This window comes from Pleurodeles waltl, chromosome 7 (genome assembly GCF_031143425.1).
Source record: "Pleurodeles waltl isolate 20211129_DDA chromosome 7, aPleWal1.hap1.20221129, whole genome shotgun sequence".
Lineage (NCBI taxonomy): Eukaryota > Metazoa > Chordata > Amphibia > Caudata > Salamandridae > Pleurodeles > Pleurodeles waltl.
This window is the reverse complement of record NC_090446.1, coordinates 907,545,455-907,559,058: the sequence shown is the minus strand read 5'-3', so window position 1 is coordinate 907,559,058 and position 13,604 is coordinate 907,545,455. Positions and strand designations below refer to the sequence as shown.

General features: G+C 46.4%; 1 protein-coding gene across 4 annotated transcripts in view; it reads left to right on the top strand.

Annotated features, from left to right (window-relative positions):
- The window catches only part of CAMK2A (calcium/calmodulin dependent protein kinase II alpha), a 448,541-nt gene that overhangs the window by 258,359 nt on the left and 176,578 nt on the right, over window positions 1-13,604 (top strand). For all 4 annotated transcript variants that reach the window (XM_069199537.1, XM_069199539.1, XM_069199538.1 and 1 more), the window contains exons 4-5: window positions 7,282-7,336; window positions 11,486-11,551. In XM_069199537.1, coding sequence (XP_069055638.1) covers window positions 7,282-7,336; window positions 11,486-11,551 — 121 coding nt within the window. The remainder of the gene's footprint in view (window positions 1-7,281; window positions 7,337-11,485; window positions 11,552-13,604) is intronic.

Below are 13,604 nucleotides of genomic sequence, written 5' to 3'. Positions count from 1 at the left end.
CATCAGCCAGGCTAGCTTGAATCCAGTGGCATGGGAAGCACGGGACCCACGTCTGGGCATACCCTTCCCACTTAGGGCGACAAAGCAAAAACAACAAGTGATGGACAGAATGCTGAACATTGTCAAACATTCACCCCCAGTACAGTGATCTGGGCCTAAATCCATTGTTTTTTTGCTGCCCATGCCATTCCAGTTTGGACCCAGCCATATGCAAATCAGTCTTGACCCTGTTCCCCATGGGAACAGTCCAGCCCGAACTGCTAGGCCAGGTCTTCCTTGGACTGGAAACAAGCATCCTGGGACCGGTTTCGGGGTTTCACCCCTCATCAGCCAGGCTAGCTTGAATCCAGTGGCATGGGAAGCACGGGACCCACGTCTGGGCATACCCTTCCCACTTAGGGCGACAAAGCAAAAACAACAAGTGATGGACGGAATGCTGAACATTGTCAAACATTCACCCCCAGTACAGTGATCTGGGCCTAAATCCATCGTTTTTTTGCTGCCCATGCCATTCCAGTTTGGACCCAGCCATATGCAAATCAGTCTTGACCCTGTTCCCCATGGGAACAGTCCAGCCCGAACTGCTAGGCCAGGTCTTCCCTGGACTGGAAACAAGCATCCTGGGACCGGTTTCGGGGTTTCACCCCTCATCAGCCAGGCTAGCTTGAATCCAGTGGCATGGGAAGCACGGGACCCACGTCTGGGCATACCCTTCCCACTTAGGGCGACAAAGCAAAAACAACAAGTGATGGACGGAATGCTGAACATTGTCAAACATTCACCCCCAGTACAGTGATCTGGGCCTAAATCCATCGTTTTTTTGCTGCCCATGCCATTCCAGTTTGGACCCAGCCATATGCAAATCAGTCTTGACCCTGTTCCCCATGGGAACAGTCCAGCCCGAACTGCTAGGCCAGGTCTTCCCTGGACTGGAAACAAGCATCCTGGGACCCCGGGAAACTGGGGTGGCATGGTGAGCAAAATAATGGATGGATTAAACCCAGATCTGTGACTGGGGGTGAATGTTTGATTGGTTCCGCATTACGTCCATCCAGTTACGCTATCCCACAGCGTTTGTATTTTGCTTTGCTTTTGCCGCCCTAAGTGCGCCGGGTATGCCCAGACGTGGGTCCCGTGCTCACTGTGCCACTGGATTCAAGCTAGCCTGGCTGAGGAGGGGTGAAACCCCGAAACCGGTCCCAGGATGCTTGTTTCTGGTCCAGGGAGAACCTGGCCTGGCAGTTCGGGCTGGACTGTTCCCATGTGGAACAGGGTCAAGACTGATTTGCATATGGCTGGGTTCAAACTGGGGTGGCATGGTGAGCAAAATAATGGATGGATTAAACCCAGATCTGTGACTGGGGGTGAATGTTTGATTGGTTCCGCATTACGTCCATCCAGTTACGCTATCCCACAGCGTTTGTATTTTGCTTTGCTTTTGCCGCCCTAAGTGCGCCGGGTATGCCCAGACGTGGGTCCCGGGCTCACTGTGCCACTGGATTCAAGCTAGCCTGGCTGAGGAGGGGTGAAACCCCGAAACCGGTCCCAGGATGCTTGTTTCTGGTCCAGGGAGAACCTGGCCTGGCAGTTCGGGCTGGACTGTTCCCATGTGGAACAGGGTCAAGACTGATTTGCATATGGCTGGGTTCAAACTGGGGTGGCATGGTGAGCAAAATAATGGATGGATTAAACCCAGATCTGTGACTGGGGGTGAATGTTTGATTGGTTCCGCATTACGTCCATCCAGTTACGCTATCCCACAGCGTTTGTATTTTGCTTTGCTTTTGCCGCCCTAAGTGCGCCGGGTATGCCCAGACGTGGGTCCCGGGCTCACTGTGCCACTGGATTCAAGCTAGCCTGGCTGAGGAGGGGTGAAACCCCGAAACCGGTCCCAGGATGCTTGTTTCTGGTCCAGGGAGAACCTGGCCTGGCAGTTCGGGCTGGACTGTTCCCATGTGGAACAGGGTCAAGACTGATTTGCATATGGCTGGGTTCAAACTGGGGTGGCATGGTGAGCAAAATAATGGATGGATTAAACCCAGATCTGTGACTGGGGGTGAATGTTTGATTGGTTCCGCATTACGTCCATCCAGTTACGCTATCCCACAGCGTTTGTATTTTGCTTTGCTTTTGCCGCCCTAAGTGCGCCGGGTATGCCCAGACGTGGGTCCCGGGCTCACTGTGCCACTGGATTCAAGCTAGCCTGGCTGAGGAGGGGTGAAACCCCGAAACCGGTCCCAGGATGCTTGTTTCTGGTCCAGGGAGAACCTGGCCTGGCAGTTCGGGCTGGACTGTTCCCATGTGGAACAGGGTCAAGACTGATTTGCATATGGCTGGGTTCAAACTGGGGTGGCATGGTGAGCAAAATAATGGATGGATTAAACCCAGATCTGTGACTGGGGGTGAATGTTTGATTGGTTCCGCATTACGTCCATCCAGTTACGCTATCCCACAGCGTTTGTATTTTGCTTTGCTTTTGCCGCCCTAAGTGCGCCGGGTATGCCCAGACGTGGGTCCCGGGCTCACTGTGCCACTGGATTCAAGCTAGCCTGGCTGAGGAGGGGTGAAACCCCGAAACCGGTCCCAGGATGCTTGTTTCTGGTCCAGGGAGAACCTGGCCTGGCAGTCCGGGCTGGACTGTTCCCATGTGGAACAGGGTCAAGACTGATTTGCATATGGCTGGGTTCAAACTGGGGTGGCATGGTGAGCAAAATAATGGATGGATTAAACCCAGATCTGTGACTGGGGGTGAATGTTTGATTGGTTCCGCATTACGTCCATCCAGTTACGCTATCCCACAGCGTTTGTATTTTGCTTTGCTTCTGATTATAAGAAGTCCGAGATTCCTGGTTCTAGTAAATGAGTCTAGGAAGGCAGGGTGTGTGTGCCAAAAAAACCCTCTAAGCTCAAAGTCTAAGTTCCATTAAGCAACTCTCTTTAGGTCCAGTGTCTGAGTTTCAATCATGGCTCTCATGAGTGACCCCATTGAGCTGACAGTCTGAATTCCACTAAGTGATCATATGGAAACCATAACCTGACTCTGACATGTGATTATAGGTTTTGAGTTCCCTTGACCAATCCTAGTGTAGTCCTATGAATCAGTTCCTGAAACGGGTCTTTGAAATTGACTGTCTCATGTCTGTTGAGTGACCCTATGGAATCTCTGGTTTTGATTTGCGTTATACATTTTACTCATGTTAATTCATCAGTTTTTGGTTCCACTACATGGTGAATGATCATATGGAAACTGATGATTAATCAAAGCAAGGGGAAGCTGCTGAAAGGTCCTACCTGTTTCCTGATTTTAGACTTTGCCCAGATCTTAAGGATCTAGGGACCATCTGGCTGTATAAATGGAGAGAGTATATGTGTTTCCTTTCGACCTTTTGAGCAGGAAACCGAGTGCATAGTCTAAAATGGAATGTTAGTCTCCCAATACTCCTTGACTCTTTTGGGTATCTTGGTCAAACTATAAAGGCACAGCTAATGTGACAGTCAGAGTCTCACACACAAAATAAATAACAAAACCCGCTAGACTCATAATGTGAGTGTCTCAAGACCCAAGCTTTCAAGAGGTACGCAAGAAGACAGCTTTAGGAATATGGTTCAGTTTCCTGATTTACTGACCACCTCTGGAGCCGATCCTCAGTTTGCTTATGTGGAACACCTCTTGTAGGTTATAGCGAACCAATAATATTGCACAACAATGCAGAACCAAGCGTAGACCCAGTGCTGTCCAGACTGATGAAAGCTTTTAACATGGATGTTTATGATGGTGCTTCGAGAGTACAGGAGTCTAAAGTCACAGGTAGGTAGCTTCTTAATGCAGTCTGCTTTTCTGGTTATGTGATGAAAATGTCATAGTCCAAGAATATATAATGCAGTTTGAATTAAAGTTCCCTTAAGTCAAGTTCCTATTGGTGGCCATCAAAGCATTGTAGTCTTTCAGGGCTACTGTGTTCTCCTGGTACTTTACAATTGTGGGTAGTGGTCAGTGTAAGCTATTGGGATTGATAGGTCATGATTTATCTAGAAGGTCAAAAAATTGGGCATTAGGTTAACCCCTAGCTATGGTTAGGAGACTAGGTGTGCGTAAGATATGTAGTTATAATTCTGCAAAGTTTGACGTATTCAGGAAACTTTGGTTAGCTTCTGTGAAGTGGAGTATCCTGACTTCACCCAAGGCAAATCCGTTCAGCCACAGCAAAGCATTGTCTTTCCTGATGCAGGATCTCTGTTTGGTGAGACATCCTGTGCGAGGAGTTGCGAAGGGAATGAACTCAGGGGACTTGGAGTCGCCTGGAACCAATACATTGCAAGTAAGAGGTGCGTGGATGAGGAAGCAGGCAGTGGAAGCAAAGAGTGGACTCTTGTAAGAAAAGATACCGGTATAGGACTTCTAAGTCCATTGCTGGTGCAGATGTGGATAATGGATCGGAACTACTGTGTGATTTTTTGGGTGAGAGAAATGATGGTAGCAGATGGATGCTGCTGGGGATTCTTCTTGTCTGTGTGAGAGCACGGCGGTGGAGTTGCTGTCATTGGTGTTTTCGAGGTGGAAGTTCAGGTCTCTGAGGAGGATGTAGTGTGGAGAAGCAAGGGCTTGAGTGCTGACGACGTCGGCAATGGAGTCACTGAACTGTGGTCGAGGTCCGGGGGGTCTGTAGATGAGGGTACCTCTGAGGGTGGTCTTAGGATCAATGTGGATTTGGAAGTGCATGTGTTCGGTGGTGCTGAGGGTGTCTTCGGTGTTGGTAGAGATTCTGATGGTGTTCCTGTGGACAATGGCGATCCCTCCTCCCGGTCTGTTGGTGCTGTCTCTGCGGGTGATCTTGTAGCCGTCCGGGATGGCTATGGCGATATCGGGTGCTGAGGATGGGTTCATCCAGGTCTCCATCAGGAAGGCGACGTCTGGGGAGGAAGAGTCGAGAAGGTCCCAGAGTTCGATGGCGTGCTTGTGGACTGAGCAGGTGTTGAGAAGGATGCATCTAAGGTGATTGCGTCTGGTTCTGGCAGGCTGGGCGGCGGCTCGGGGGATAGTGAAGCTGCAGCTCCGGCAGGAGAAAGGACCGTGGGTGAGCTTTGGTGAGGCCTGGAAGCAGGTGGCTGATCGGCCGGCGCTGAGGGCGTGGAGAGTGTTGGCGTTGTAGTAGCATTGGGTGACAGGTCGGTCGCGGGGGCCAGCGGGTCTGGTGCTGGGCACGGTCCAGGCACGGACGGGCGCAGACAGGCTTGCCTCTGGCATGCCAGCGGCACGACCTCCACGCGCGGCCGCCCAGTGGCCATCATTAAGACGTGGAGGTGGGAGGGAGGAGCAGCTGGGAGGCAGGAGGGAAGCACGAATGGATGAGCCAGGGGGGCGGGGATGCAGCGGCGGGAACCACGAAGGGGAGAACGGAGAGAGAGCGTGAAAAAAGCAGAGAAAAGGTGTAAGAAAACAGAGAAAAGAACAGTAAAGAGGCAGAAGGGAAATAACAGACACAAAGGCAGACACACAGTATTTACGGCTCACCACTGGCCACCAGGGATGAGGCACAGGCGGGAGCCTGCGGGTGGAGGAGGGCCTCGAACTCGCAGCAGCAGCGAGGGTGGGGAAAAGGACACGGGCACAGACAGGTGGAGCTGTGTGGCGTGGGGAGCTTCTCCTGACCTCAACAGCAGGTCAAGGGTCGCTCCCTTGATATTTCTGCCTGCAAGGATGCAGGCAGAATTATTTGCCCTTCTGTAATTTGCTTTCCCCGGATGACCACTTACAGCAGTCTATCTTGCTGACAGGCAGTAGAGATAAGGGTAAATCCACTGCAAGCTTTGGCCTTGTCTTTAGGTGATGTGTATCATGTGGTGCAGTGTTCAGGAAGCACCACAAATCCACACAGCTTATGTCACTAAAGGTCTTCAACGGGCCAGTACATTCGGGATTTTTATTGCAGCTAATCAGGAACCATTCTTCAGTCAGAACTTAGAGGAAGCATGAAAAGAGGTGTGGACTGGAAGTTGATATGCATTTCAGCTGCTGGCTGAGCCTCAGAAGGAAAAAAACAACTTTCTGTACATAGTTTCTCCCTTGCAAGAGTGAGATCATCAGGGGATTATTCCTGCACTTTTTAGAGAGTACAACCTAGGCAAGAAATTACACAAATTCTTTCCTGGGAGAAGGGAGAAAAAAAGAAGCTACAAAGATGAGATGGGATGATCATGTCCACAGTGTTGACAGGAATACATCCATCATCACTGTCAATCTCTCATTCGCTCACTCAGTACTTGGAATACAGCAAATATTTGCTCAAGGGTACCACCACTTCAAGGCCAGTTTATGCATCACTCAGAATGAACACAATTTAAAATATAGAATATGGTGGATTTAATAAAGTAAAAAATAAAACAAAGAACTCAGACAGGTTCATTTGTTGGAGAAGAAACTCATTTTCACCGAGGAATGTGAGCGAATTAGCTCATACATTATCTTCACTGATAGGGTAGCTCAAAATGTTACTGTCCAGAATGTATAAACATTACATAGACCATTTCTTTCTATTCATTTGGGTGGCATATCAGTGAGGCCCTTCACCTGTCTCAGCTTGTACACCCTAATGTCCAGGATTCCTTTATTGGATACAAAGTCAAGGGGCCACCTCTGCTAAACTTCTGTGCTAGCAGCAACATTTCGTCTGATTAATTCGGTATTTGATGGGAAATCTTGTGTTTCTTCTGGAGGGCAACACTTTCTGCCTCAAACCATTTCAATGTCACACCAACCTTTGTTTAACTGTAAGGGCGAGGATATTTCCATTTTAATGTATTGCATCTGCCTCGGCAGCTCGTTTCCAGTGTTTGATGCATGCAGCTTGAATGCAGAGCTGCACTATTATCAAAATAAAATCTAATATTGAAAAAAATGTAAGACGTTGTATGTCCAAGATATGGAGAGTGAGCGATGAATAAAAAAGGAACAGCTTTCTACATTAACTATTGTATGCGCACATTGAGCACAGTTTTGTACAGCATATCGCTCAGTGTTTGTTGTGAACGCGAGAAACAAAAAGGGCCCTTTCATTTTTCATGTATATTTCAGATTTCTCACAGCTTAGGCGCATGCTCGAAATACACATGTGAACACATGAGCACGGCATGTCAGGAAATATGAGGGAGGTTACCATAGGGCGAGTTAGGTGTAGCAGCTGCTACCTGTGGCGAGTCCTCGTCTGTCCTTCCTTGAACGTTCTGAGTGCACGTGTGCTATGGGTGACCCGGAACCATTTCCTTTCTCTTCCTGTGCTGCAGTGAGGCTCCATGACAGTATTTCCGAGGAAGGTCATCACTACCTGATTTTCGATCTGTAAGTAACACCATGGATTTGTAGTGTGATTTACTATTTATACACGTGTCACTGTGTACCCGTGTTCATGCTTGCATGGCTGTAATATGAACATCCATTGTGTGCTGTGTATTTTCTTTTTGTGGTTGTGTTTTATTGTTTCACTTGCCTATGGCAGCAGGGAGTGCGGGTTGATTGAAGTTTAAAGGAATGACTGGAAAGCAGATTCACAGAAGTGCCAAGCAGACGTGGGGTGGTGTCTGTTATGTTGCAATATGCAAAAAAAGCAAAACCAAGGAGCGTGGGGAAGGCAATATAGTAACATGAATTATAAGACGAGAAAATCTAGGCTGAATGGATCCATGTTCAGTGTACAATCCATTTTAATCCAGAAGAACATAGTGGTGGGCTGTGGTGGAATTCAGTGCATGTTCAGTTGCAGAGCACAGAAACAACAAGGAAGAATAGTTGTGGTGTTGGAGCCATGGAGGCGGTGATGGTCCATACCACTGCTCACAGAAGGAAGGATGTGACATATTGAAAATGATTATTTCTCTACCAGGACACATTGTACACACAACCAGATTGGATTGGGTTGGTAATCCAGTCTCTCACTTCTTTGTCATTATAAGAGGTCCTAGCCACTAAAAACATGACTGTGAGGATGAACAAATCTAGCCTACACAACTGCACTGTCTTGCTTACTGGTTCACAATTCTAGTCCCTTGAGTGCACAGCTGCCCATTGCACCAATAATCCCCAGTAGCACTCATCACCCCAGGACACTCCCCCCCACTTACACACAAAAGACAACAAAATTCTTATGCGAAAGATTAACCTCTGAGTCAAAAGTCCTGATGACAAACATGCTATCAACCCCCACAAAAATAGGCAAACCATTAGCTTCAACCAGGTGTTGTGCCACCTAAAAATACAGGTGGGATCATACTTGACCTCATGTTCACATATAACCTTAAAACTTCGGACGTATAATATGATATGATATAATAAGAATTTATAAAGTGCAGCTGTTACCAAAATCACGACATCCTGGAGATAAGGAAAGTCTTCAGACAGAGATTTTTACTTCAGTTTGAAGAGAGAGTTTGACGAGGTTTAAGTTTGTTTAATATTAATATTAAGTTTGTTCCTGAACAAGGATGTGGAAGGTGTGAGGCTTAGTTCCACTGGAGTTGCAGTGTTTAAAGAACAGGTAGGAAAATGAGAATCCTCCAGCCTGGCTGTATTAGAAAGACAGGATGCTCACCAAGTTACAACAGGCAGATTGCAACGAGTGAGTAGGATCGTATGGATGAATTAAATTCAGGCTTTAAGAAGGCCCTATCTTAGAAAATGCCCTGTAAGCGAGGCAGAGTGCTTTGAAGATGGAACATTTTCTTATAGGAAACCAGTGTATATCATTGAGATGGGCTGACATTGACTGACAGTAGAGGAATTTCAGGAGGAGACAAGATGCTGCATATGGGAATACCTGGGGTCGTGGTATACAAAATGCCTCGGGCGCAATGGTCATGTGCGCCCACTTTGCGTGCCCCAGGGGTACTTTGGTATTACAGCGAGGACTGCAGATGTGGCCCTTTCGGTAGTACAGATAGCATTGGCACACATATAGCGCCAGCGCTATAACCAGAGGTTGTTCCCTCATTTCTATGAGGGTGTTACCCTATGCATATAAAAGAATCCCTTTGTCTCTGGACCTGGGCCTTGTTATAGATGTGAGCGCAGAGGCAAAGAAGCTGTTAGGAGGTACACTGAGAATGTTTATTACAACTACAAGGCGGCCGTTGTCAGTGCGCACCTGATTGCAGCCTTCTGAGTAGGGAAAAGACGGTCCTATGGATCCCCCAAACCTCACCTTGCAGATGAGTGCAGTCTATGGGTGGCAAAGAATTCCGCTTCACTGGTGGAGTTTGTAGAGTTTTCTCTATTACGTGCTCTGTGCGGAGTTGTGCAAAAGTCCGCGAAGCAATGTTTTTTTTCTCAGCCGGCTCGGCAATGTTAAGTTGGTGAGCGCGATTGAGAAAAATCACTAAGTTGGCGAGTGCGATTTCTGAATGCGGACGGTCGCTTTAGGTCACTACCGCTCACATTGAGAAAGCTGCTGCTCACATTGAGGAAGCTGCCTCTCGAGTAGAAAATCTACTCAAGCAGCAGAAAGTAGTTAGCACCCTCTGGCACTCCGCGTGATGCAGTTTGTGCTGATTTTACAGCACAGAAGAAACTCCTAGTGCTGAAAATCAGAGTGACTGCTGCTCGCGGAACTCTGCGTTATCTGGCGCAGTTGTTTCGGCACTTGAAGCTCTGTGAACTCCACCCATGCCTAGTGCAGTCACTCACTGCATCCACCTGCAAGCGGCTCTCTGATCCCCCTTAAAAGTACAGAAGAGTTACTGCCCACACAGTGAAACACGGAGCGGTTGCTTCAAAGCCGCTCTATTTTTCACCTGAATGTGCTACCCCCGGGGCAGCACGAGTTTGCAGCTGCCTTGGGGGCAGCGCATTCAGTGTCATAGGCCGTACCAACTCTTTTTGCGCAGAGTGCACTTTAAAAGAGGGGCACCAGGTGCAAACAGAGAAAGTGCACTGTATGTGTAATAGGGCCCCTGGTATCATTGCAGCAAGTCTTCATGTAACCCTAGGTAAAGTGGGTTACCACATTCAAGATGAGAAGTAACTGGTACTTGAACTACAGTCTTCCAAGCAGATACAGGGAGTAAATGAATGTCATTTCTTAAAGTAGGGAGAAGCAAGTTGCATGAAAGTGGGAGTCTTGAGTGGTGAAATTCAGATTGGGGTGAAATCACACATCTCAATTATTACTAGATTACCAGCAGTGGCTGGTGCAGGAGGCTATCCTAATTCAGAAGGCCGCCAAAGCTTTGACCAGTTAGAGGGTTGCATACCGAATAAGAAAATCTCTGCCTTATTATTTAATTTAGGAAAATTGGATTGACTTCCATTTGGCAACTGATAACATACATACACAGATTTTTTTATAAGTAAAAGGAAAGGTATCAGACAAGGACTCAATGATTTGGGAGTCATCAGACATGATACTGACGCCAAATGAGTGAACCAGAGCAAACAGTTCAGCCGTGTAAATGTTAAACAAAGTTAGGTGAAAGAAGAGCCCCTTGGGACACTGCATGAACTGGCAGAAGTAGAAGAACTGAAAGAGGACAGAGAAACTGATTGTGACCTATTAAATAAAAAAGATTATAGCCAGATGAGGCCAGTTTCCCAAATGCATATACTGAGGAGATGATTAAGGATAATGGGACAGAGTGTGTTGAAGGCAAAATATAATTCTAAGATCGGGGTAGCAGAACCTCCCTGGTCTGGAATAGCTCGAAGATTCTCAACAAGTAATGCAATGTCTATAATATGTTGCTGTGGAAGCTGGATTGGTCAAAGAGAGATTTGGATTCAAGCGCCTGGAAACCCTCCTGGGTTATTAGTGCACTATACAAAGCAACATAACATAACATAACATAACATAAGAAGATAGGTGTATAATTACCTATTGACTTGTTTTTCCAGACTTCCAGTGGGTAGAGGTAACAGTAAGGCCAGTCTGTAGTTATTTACTATAAGAAGTGGCACCACTGTTGCATGTTTGCATAGGTTTGAGTTTATTATTCCTGATCACACCTCTTACATACACCTTTAGTAACGCTGGTAAGGATTTATGCAGTCGCCTGCAGTGAAGGGCTCAAAACTAGCAGGGGACCTGACATAGATCAGCAGGGAAGTGGCCCTAAAAGTTTGTAGCAAATGACCAACTAGCCAGTTGGATATTACTCCGTTATGGCTGATTGTCAATCTACCCCTTGCAGGCACCTGTAGTTCTTCGTCGCTGCGTGCTGGTATTTGTGGCTCAACATCCACACCGCAGAGCTTGCTAGCACCTGTAATGCTTAGTCATGGTCCATGTGCACAATGACTCTAGCATTTTCCTCTGTAATACCACGCGGGTTCTTTTGGTTGTCTTTTGTTGCCCAAACGCCTGCTTGTTGATGTGGTTCTCTTTCATCGTCGTCTTTGCTTGGTTTTACCTGTGTTTTCTCTTTCATCCACACAGTGCACGATGGTGTCATGTTTCCTTTTTTCCTTGATAACATGTGCATTGTTTCTGATTTCTTGACACAGCGTGACGGGTGGTGAGCTCTTTGAGGACATCGTTGCCCGGGAATATTACAGTGAAGCAGATGCCAGGTTTGTGCCATTGAGTTTCAAGGGTAAATATGAACTGACGGGTGGTGGGCCTGTCTGAGGTGCGCCCCACGGAATATAGTGCTCTGGTGAAGACACATGAAAAGCTGAACTGGAAGAAACCCTCTTGTTCCCGTGTATATAGACGCCATTATGTATTTCATTTCACATAGTGCGGGTAAGCTGGGCTGCTAAAAAGGAGTGCACTTCACTGCCAGGAATGGTACTTTACTCTGGCAGTGCTTTTTTCTTCACACTCTTTATTCATTAGCCATCCTTGTGTGTTTTAAGTTTGTAATTTAGAGCCGATAGTCCGTTTTTTTTATACCAACATGAGTTGTATGTTCCATTTTTTTTTAAAGATGCCTGCCTCCTCTACTGTTTTATTTAAATTATGTGCTAAGGTTAATTTAAAATATATATATATATATATTTCAAGGCTTTGACTGCCACGTTTAGATTGCAGCATGTTTTCTGTTTTCTTATTTTAACTTTTATGGTCACTGAAAATAAAAAATAAAAATAAAATAAGGCTAAGGCAGGACCACTTGAATTACTCTGTTCTGCCTTGATATTTTATGCATAAATATGGATTTGCCGCACTTGCCACATAATTATCTTCCTCATAATTTTCAGAATTTTAACAAAAAATTGTTTCTAGGTCACATGGATCAAAATATACTAAAACCGCTACCACTCAGGTTACCATGCAATAGCATGAAGATGCAAGTCTCTTTTCAGTTGCTGATTGCTTTATTTTGGGGTTAAACGGAAATTAATGAGGTGAAACATTTGCCGATAAGGTGTTAACATGTGCAACAAGCATTTTCAATGCAACGGGTCTCGCATTTGTTCGAGTTAGAGCTATTAGCGTTGTAAAACAAAAAAACGCAGCGTGATCGCGCTATTTAAAATGCAGTGCGATCGCACTGCGTGGAAAATAAACAGATAAAGTAGTCCGGACCCCAGGCTGAAAACATCGAGCCTCGTATGTTTTTAGTACTTTACCGGTGCTGTGTAGTTGGGCTAAACACCGGAAAAGGCATAACGTATGCATGCCTTTCACAAATGAAAGCAAGCCGCTTTTAAAAGACAAGCCCACGAACCAATGTAAGTGACTGACATGGCATGGGCGTAGTTTGAAGCCAAAAGAGAGATTACGGAATGGGTGGAGCACTTTGCGCTCGCCCATAAAAATGACAAAATAGTGAATAATTATTCAAAATGTGCTGCATTACGCCACATAATTTACCTTTCCGTGCTTCATAATTTGGCCAAATCTACCACATCAGTTACATTACCTTGCACATAATACCAGTGGGTGTGGTCTAAAGACACCAGAAAAGAGACATATTTTCCTGTGTGGGGTACATTGGAAAGTTTCACTGGTGACTGCCTCTGATTGCTTTGGAATTAATCATTGCAAACTTCAAAAGTAGTTTAAATTTTGTGGCAGAAGAGTTGTGCAAGAGTCTGTGTTGTATGCAGGAACCTTGCACTGCTGATACTGGTAATTACCACACGGACATCATAAGTGCAAGCTTCACTCTTTTCCACCACAGGTACTACATGTGCATGAGAAGTGCAAACTTCCCTTCCTCGCAAAGGAGGTATGGCATATGCATCAGGAATTTAAGTTTCCTTTCCTCACAGAACAAATATTACATGAATATGAGCAGACAGATACAGCATTTGCACAGTAGTGCATATCTTCCGCAAAAGAACCGGAGCTACATATGTTTCAGAGGTGAAGGCTTCACTCTCTCCCAGAAATGCTTTCTGAATGAGCAAGGTTCCATCATCAACACAAAACAAAATAAAATGATGGACTGAGTGTTGAAACTTTTCAGTTACAGATCTGGGTTTGATCCATCCTTATTTTGCTCGCCACGTCACCCCAGTTTGGACCCAGCCATATGCAAATCAGCCTTGACCCTGTTCCCCATGGGAACAGTCCAGCCCGAACTGCCAGGCCAGGTCCTCCCTGGACAGGGAATAAGAATCCTGGCACTGGTTTTAGGATATCACCCTTTATCAGCCAGGCTAGCTTGAATCC